Genomic DNA, 8,143 nt, shown 5'->3' on the forward strand with positions numbered 1-8,143 from the left:
GATTGAGCCTGCTATCAAAACGAAAAAAAAAAAAAAAAAGGACTGGGGATGTTGCTCAGTAAGTTAAGCACCTCTGGGTTCAATTCCCAGTACCATAAAAAAAAAAAAAAAGACTTACATACGTTATCTGATTTTATGTAGGTACTATGATCCCTATTTTATTAATGAGCAATGACATTGTAGAAAGGGTTTCAGTAGTAAATACCCAGGAGATTTATAAGCATTATATGCCAAGTAGTGCTAAGGGAAATGACAACGAGGCACCCAGGGAGAATCTGTCATATGCTTTTGGGTTCCAAAACAAATACTTTCTTCCTGGATAAATAAAAATTCTTGTTGGTCTACCATGCTTGGTTCTCCCAAAGTTTCTGTGGATTCCATGTGCTCTACTAAAACTGCAAGTAGTAGAAAAGAAAAGAGGCAGAAAGAAGAAGACAAGGTGAAATAGAACTGAGTAGAGATGTGCAAATCAATAGCAGTGAAATAATCATGTTTCATAATACCTCTGACATGACAGTTTTTTTGAGTAAGCCTAATGGATCTGTCAGGTTGAGCATTTCCACACTCACGTGATTCCCAGGTTCTCCTGGCCCCAGACTTTCATTCTACTGTCTTCAATCTGCTTTAGCAAAGCCAGCCTCTCACTGGGTACTTTATCCCAGCCAGGGGCAAAGGCTTAGCTTAGCGTGTTTTCTCTTCAACTAAGGTATTGAATCAGGATTGTAGTTGTCTGCTACTGAGAGATCAGAATTCACAGTGGCTTTAAGAAAATCCTACTTTATTTCACTCATTTAAATGAGGCAATCCAGGGCTGCTTTGTGACATTAGGTTCTTTCATCTTTGTATTCCCTTATCCCTGTTGACATTCTTCTAGTTATCTTGTTTCCCTAGATGACAGCATTGTAGCAAATATTAGGAGAAAGGGAAGAAGGCAGAATCTCCTCTCTGCAGCTCTGTGTCTCTCTTTTCAGAAGCTTTCCTAGCTATCAACTTCTGCTTAGAAGTCCTTCATCAGGACTTAGTCACAAGACTACACCCAACCACAATGGTTCTGGTAATGTAGACTTTTACTCGGGTATGTCGAACTTCCCAATAATACAGAGAATTAAATAAGGAATGTTGAGTAGAGAATTTTAAAGAAGCATTTGCTACAAAAAATGTCCTCGTCCTTATTTTTCATCTACTGAAACTCCACTTATTCCCTGAATCCATTTCATGAAATGTCTTTCCATAAAGTCTCCCTCAGTAGTCAGGTTCCCATAATACCTACAGGGTCAACCAGGGAACACACATTGTCTTTCTAAGTGAACTGGAATTTCCTGAAGAGTCAGAACTCCCTACTAAATTTCCTGGGTAGTCTCCTATAGCACTCAGTAGGTGTTTGGTAATATTTATTAAATAGATAAAAATGAAAAGAAAGATGGAGTCCAAAGAGCCCTGATATGGTAAGAATAAAAAGATTAGCAGAAGGGAAGAATAAAAGGGATACACGGGGCTGTAAGAAATGGAGAGGGATTTCAAAGTTTGGATCTGGCAGTTGAATTGAAGGGCTCCAATATTTATACCAAATACTTATGGTCAACACTTGTGCTCAATAATGTTGCTAAGTTTTTACCAAATATTTAAAGTTGTACCAATATTTTTTTGAACATAGTAGAAGAAACATGAAAATAATGAGGAAAATATTTACTGTTCTCATTAAATTTCTACAAAGTTCACATTTAATGATCTTTTTTCAATCATGAACTATATGATTTTTCTTTTTCTTTTTTTATCCCTGATACAGATATTCTCAATAATACATACAGATGAAGCGTGAATAATTAAACTTTAGTTTTATTTTATTTAGGCCTTTGTACTCCCAAATCTCCATAAATGCCAAGTAAGATAACAAATTTGAATAAGATAGGTTAGAATAATTACTCTTGGATAATGAAACTTTATTAATTTGATGCCTTTAATAAAAATTTGATTTTTTAAAAAATTCTTTTTTAAAATATTTTTTTTAGTTGTAAATGGACACACTATCTTTGTTTTATTTATTTATTTTGATGTGGTGCTGAGGATGGAACCCAGTGCTTCATGCATGAGGGGCAAGGGCTCTACCACTGAACTACAATCCCAGTCTCTGATTTCTTCATTCTTTACCAAGGTAAAACCACAAAAGATTTGGCGATACCCATTCAAATGATGAAAAGGATCCACTCCTTGATGGAAAAGTACTCAGAGAATTTACAAGAAGCTGATCGGCAACTCATAGCCAGATGCCTTAGGTACTTAGGATTCGAGGAGTTGGCATGTTCTTTACATCCAACCAAGGTAATGTTTTTAGAGCAACTTTGTTTTAATAGAATAATTATGAGTTATAAAGTGTCTTGGTAATACAGTCATCTCTTTTAGATTTTTTTATTGAAAATATTATCATTATTAGTAATATACCTGCCCAATCTTGAAGTATAGTCTAAAATTACAAATCTTGAACAAATGCTTACCTGGACATAAAAATTAAAAGCCAGATAATTTTGAAGATCTTTTAAACTAATCTTAATTCTATCAAAACATCTCAAAACTATAGTGTGATTGTTCAATTGTTTTTAACTATTTATCAGATTCATAGCCACAAATACCATGATGGATATTTGGAAGTCTTGATGTCTACTAGTTAATTCACAATGAAGAAAATGATTTAAGTGGTAACATGTCCATGAAATTTAAAACGGGGTTAAATACTTTTCACATGGAAGGAACTCAATATTAAATATTTTAATCATTTAAATAATGTTGTAATTTAAAATCACTTTCAAAATAATGTTTTAAAATAATATAGGATGTGATGGATGACATAAAAAAGAAGAAAAAGAATAAATATTCAATTGACATTGGGCCAGCTCGGTTTCAACTGCAATACATGGGCCATTATTTGATAAGAGAAGAAAGAAAAGATCCAGATCCAAGGGTCCAGGATTTTATTCCTGACACATGGCAGGTAATGATGTGAATGCAAAAAATATTCTTGCATTTTCTTATTATATGTGAACTTTGGAGTTGCTCATTATTGTTTTATGTATTATATTTGGTATAGGCTTTTAAATATTGAATATTGAATCATGCCATTAAAAATACTTAGTTATTTAAAATGACAAATATACACTGTTCTTTTATTATTTAAAGAAAGAAAAGTTTTCATTTAATATATAGACAATTTCCTTGAAGGTATTTGACAAATTCACATACATCAATTTGAAATTTAAGATGTTTCTATCATCCCTCTGAATCCTATGACACAGCCTCCAGATTGGCCCTGTATCAACAGGATTTCATATGTAAACATATAAAGGCACACAGAGAAATTTGGGTAATTAAACAGTAAAGACAATTGTTTAGTTATGTACACACTGCATCTGCCACCATAGTAGTTATTCTTCTATAAATGTACATAAAGCAAAATTTGATGGCTATAACATTTGGAAGAAAATTATCTGCTTTTGCATACAATGAACCATATAAAATTTCTGATAAAGTAAGCATGTTTCTCTATAAAAATGCAATTTCAGGGGTTAAATCTAATAGACTGTCCCACTCAGAATCAGACTGTGTTAGTCAGCTTTTCATTAATATAGTGAGATACCTGAGAGGGCCTGAATTTATAAAGAGGTTTATTTAGGTCACAGTTTTGGAGCTTCAAAGCCCAAGGTGGCATCATGTCACAGTAGGAGCAAATGTGTGAGAAAGCATCACATCTCAAAAACAAAAAGCAGAGAAAGCTAGTGGGGCCAGGCTCAAGGTTTTGTAATAAACCTCTTTTGAGAACTACTAAGAAGTCTCATAAGAACCATCTTCTGAAGGCATGCCCCCAGTGACCTCAGGACCTCTTACTAAGACCCATCTCTTAGAGGTCCTAACCCCTCCTACTTCCAGGTTGCTTCATGGACACTAAAACTGTATCCAAACCAGAGTTTGGACTTTACCTTTCTTCTGATGAGTGCGGTGGGTTACCTTAAAAAAAATCATGCTGCCTTTGCAGGAGTAGGAGAACCAGCTCCTTATTTCAGTTCAGGACATGAGACAGTCAGATGTTCTCTTAATTCCATACGCATTGTCATTCGGATGCCCACTTCACTCTGGGATGTGGCCCAGATTGAAGAAGTGAGCATGTTGGGATTTCCAGTGTTCTTCCATCTTCTGCTCTTCAGGTAGGTTTACATTTCTTTTGAAGTCTACCTGCCGTCCGAGTAGACGCCTGTCATTCTTCAATATAGAAAGTAGAAGATAAGCTGTATAGTGAAGAGTCTTTAATGTTTCTCCTCCTCATCCATTTTTCATTTCCGTCATTACAAAATGCATATTGGCTGCTCCAGGGGCCTTTATTTCTCAAAGCTAGTCTGCACTTCCTAAATGAAAACTAAGCGATAAAAATCTTCCCACTAAGATATTTCATTCAGATTCACTTTTCCAGTTTTCACACATCAAGCTTACCTTTCAGATGCTCAAGAGCATAAAAACTCATACCCTCTGAGAAAATGGCAGGAGCCCTTGAGATTTTCCTTGTGTCAACAACTCTTAGTCATTCCATCAGAGGTTCAGAAAATCATATTGGAAATGTATTAATACGTCTGTTTTGGTATATGTTGTTCATGTAATTGGAACAAATTGTGCTCTGAACCCTACAGCGAGAGCTCCTGGACGTGGTGGATAAACATGAGTCAGCGGTGATTGTTGCCCCAACATCCTCGGGCAAAACCTATGTGTCCTACTACTGCATGGAGAAAGTGCTGAAAGAGAGCGATGAAGGGGTGGTCGTGTATGTCGCACCAACAAAGGTAGCGCTCAGGAGAATGGAATATTTGCTTTCCTTCCTGAGCCTCTTTAAAAATATTGCACACAGTCACCTGGTAGATCTAGTTCACTTTATTTTATTTTGCTTTTATGCTTATGAAAGCAGTAATTAATTTTATTAAAAAATCTATGAAATAAAAGTTAAGATGATTAGATAAGTTCAAGATACTACATACTGCCAAACAAGTCTTCTAAAATTTAAATTCATTTTTATTCCCACTAGTAGTATATGATATTGTACCTTCTCTTACTTGTTCCAGCCTTCCTATTGTCAATTAGTAAGTGCTTGCCATACTGATAGGTGAAACCTATCATCTCATATTTAAATTAGCATTTCTGTGATTTATGACTTGGCCACTTTTATGAATGATTTAGGGGAAAATGACATTTCTTTATTAATAAACTACTTGTGGATAAGTTTACCCACTTTTTCTTGTTAATGAAAAGTATTATCTTTTCATTAATGAAAATTTTAGATATTTAGTGAAATATTTAATATTTAATGAAAAATTATATTTTTTTCTGATAAATGATAATTATGATTATTTTAATGATAATATTAAATATTTGTATAGGTTTTTATGTGTTAAAATATATGAGAATACATGAAGTGTTACTTCTAATATCTTTATGGTTATGTTATAAAATTTACATTTTAATCTGTATGGATTTTAAACATTTGTCATTAAGTGTGATATAGATGCTAACAGGTTTGTAGATTTCACTGGCCTAGATACATACTTGATCTTGAGGAGGGTTTTGTACTCATTCTTGTATACATTCAAACTTTATTTTTTTTCTTTTTTTTTTATTGGTTGTTCAAAANTGCTAGACTGTGGAACCAACCCAGATGCCCTTCAATAGATGAATGGATAAAAAAAATGTGGCATTTATACATTCAAACTTTAGACATCTGGGGGATTTCCCAAACATGAGGGACAAGGTACCTTGGCTAGTCCTCACTCGACTTTCTTCAACGGTAAACTTATGGTTTTTAAGTCTTGGTCATCCAACTATATTATGCTTTTCATTTATGTTTTCTGTTGTGTGGACAGCATTTATTTCCTCCTCCTTCTCCTCCTCTTCCTCCTTCTTCTTCTTCGTTGTAGATTTGACAGAATGCTTTTATTTTATTTGTATACTATGCTAAGGATCAAACCCAGTGCCTTGCACATTGCTAGACAAGTGCTCTGCCACTGAGCTACACCCACAGCCTGGCATTTCTTATTTTTATTTCAGGAGAAGACTTTTCTGTTCGACTTTAGATTGAAATTTATTAGTGAAGTGCATATGCCTAGTCCAGTACCTCAAAGAAAGTACTTGAGCACATGCTCCTTAGAAAGTTGGGTAAACGAAAGAAGTTATTAAGCTTTCTGCAGTCATGGCTGGACATACTTTTGGATATCTCCTATTGTCCCCTGAGATTTCACCTATCTCCACTTTATCATGTGACTATGGATTTGTTTCCTTGTCAATCAGGCTCTTGTTAATCAAGTGGCAGCGACGGTTCAGAATCGCTATACCAAAAATCTGCCCGGTGGTTTAGTTCTATGTGGAGTTTTTACACGGGACTATCGTCAAGATGCCCTGAACTGTCAGGTGGGTTTGTTAATTAATAAACTTGATATAAAATTATATGATAGTACTTAAGTATCTCTGATGAAAAACCTAATGCCTTTACAAGGTCTTCTGAAAATAATTTCCTTGAATTTATGAAAGACAAAAATGGCTTTAGAGAAAATGTGATTTTGTTACATTTCAAAGAGTGAGAAAGAACTCACCTTTCTCTAAGGTAATTACATTTTCATTTCAGATTTCATTTGTAGTTCATTATATCATCTTGGTTTATAAACAAATTCAAAATCCATCCAGAGAATTCTCAAGTTATGAAAAATCAATTTCAATCATAATTACTTTCTCTTGATAAATACTTACTAAGTATGTTCAACATAATTTCTTAAATGTTGCATTATGGATAGTGTACCTGGAGTTAATTAAAGCTCCTATTGAGCTTGTAGATCAGTGATTAAGACTTTAACAGAAGATGAACATGTGATCATAGAACATAGTATAGTACACATGGAATTACGCTACCTAGATTGGCTTTCAAGAAGGACTTTTTGCCCAGATGTGGGAGTGTGGTCAAAATAGCACCAGCTGTTAATGTCCCCAGTTCTGCCTCCATAGTCCATATTCTGTGATGTAGCTAGAGAGGGGGACAAAAAATGGGCTACTTTGTCTTGATGGCTATATTCATCTAGAATCCTGAGCCAGGTGAGCTGAGCTTCCTTCAAGTCTGGTTGATAGTTTGGCCTCTCCCTCTGCACCATGCTACATCCCTTGTTGATTCTTAGCTAATATCATTCTGCCCAAACTAGGTCAGGGTTAGGTTTTAAAGAATCAAGCCTGTGACAATGAATAATTCTTCTTTCTAATCTCTTTTTATAAAAAAGAATTTAAACTTCACATCTTATATTTTAACCATACAAAAACTGAAGTTTCATATGGTTCCAATGAATATCACAATATAATGAAAACAGTTCTCAGAAGGAATATTATATCCTCCTTATCAGTGTGCACATTCAGAACTCACAAGCCTATCTTATACAGTGTTATAACTATCCTGGCACATAATAAGTGCTCAAAATGTTAGTTCACATTATATTATTATTTTTAGGTGCTTGTTACAGTGCCTGCCTGCTTTGAAATTCTTCTGCTAGCTCCTCATCGCCAAAACTGGGTAAAAAGGATCCGATATGTTATATTTGATGAGGTAGGTGAGATATTATTTCTCTGGGTTAATATCTCTCATACTTCGTTGTATCTTCCCATTGGCTGAAGTTCATATTAGGAAGGTACTTTCTTCTGAACCATTTCCCTAGTAGATCACAATCAGTTTTCTGGCTCCCCTTTTCTCAATTGGGCATATTGGTTCATTCACCCCATGCAGTTCTGTGTGCAAGAGGAAACTTTCATTGGAGACTTTTGTTTTAGGAGAAACAGAATTCAAACATCCAGGAATAAGTTTCCCTGGAGAAAGATTTCAAAGTTCAATTTTTGATCTCTAAAGCAATAAAATTGGTTCTCTGCCAATGATGTCAATGACCCAAATGACTTTATCTGTCATGGTGCCAATGGAAAACCAATGCCACACTCAAAATTCAAGAAGGATAAATTTCAAAGTAGTATGTGATGAAATCTGTAAGTGTTAATGTAGTGATTCAGAGGTAGTAATGTGTCCCTGGGCCGAAGAGGACAAGGTAGGGAAGCATTAAACTCAAAAAAAAAAAAAAAAAAAAAAAAAGTG

General features: G+C 34.7%; 1 protein-coding gene across 5 annotated transcripts in view; it reads left to right on the forward strand.

Annotated features, from left to right (window-relative positions):
- Nucleotides 1-8,143, forward strand: part of Ddx60 (DExD/H-box helicase 60) — a 99,618-nt gene that overhangs the window by 41,914 nt on the left and 49,561 nt on the right. For all 5 annotated transcript variants that reach the window (XM_048791711.1, XM_015486230.2, XM_015486229.2 and 2 more), the window contains 5 exons: nt 2,153-2,319; nt 2,828-2,986; nt 4,671-4,820; nt 6,316-6,435; nt 7,514-7,609. In XM_048791711.1, the coding sequence (XP_048647668.1) occupies nt 2,153-2,319; nt 2,828-2,986; nt 4,671-4,820; nt 6,316-6,435; nt 7,514-7,609 (692 nt within the window). The remainder of the gene's footprint in view (nt 1-2,152; nt 2,320-2,827; nt 2,987-4,670; nt 4,821-6,315; nt 6,436-7,513; nt 7,610-8,143) is intronic.

Source organism: Marmota marmota, unplaced genomic scaffold (genome assembly GCF_001458135.2).
Source record: "Marmota marmota marmota unplaced genomic scaffold, marMar, whole genome shotgun sequence".
NCBI lineage: Eukaryota > Metazoa > Chordata > Mammalia > Rodentia > Sciuridae > Marmota > Marmota marmota.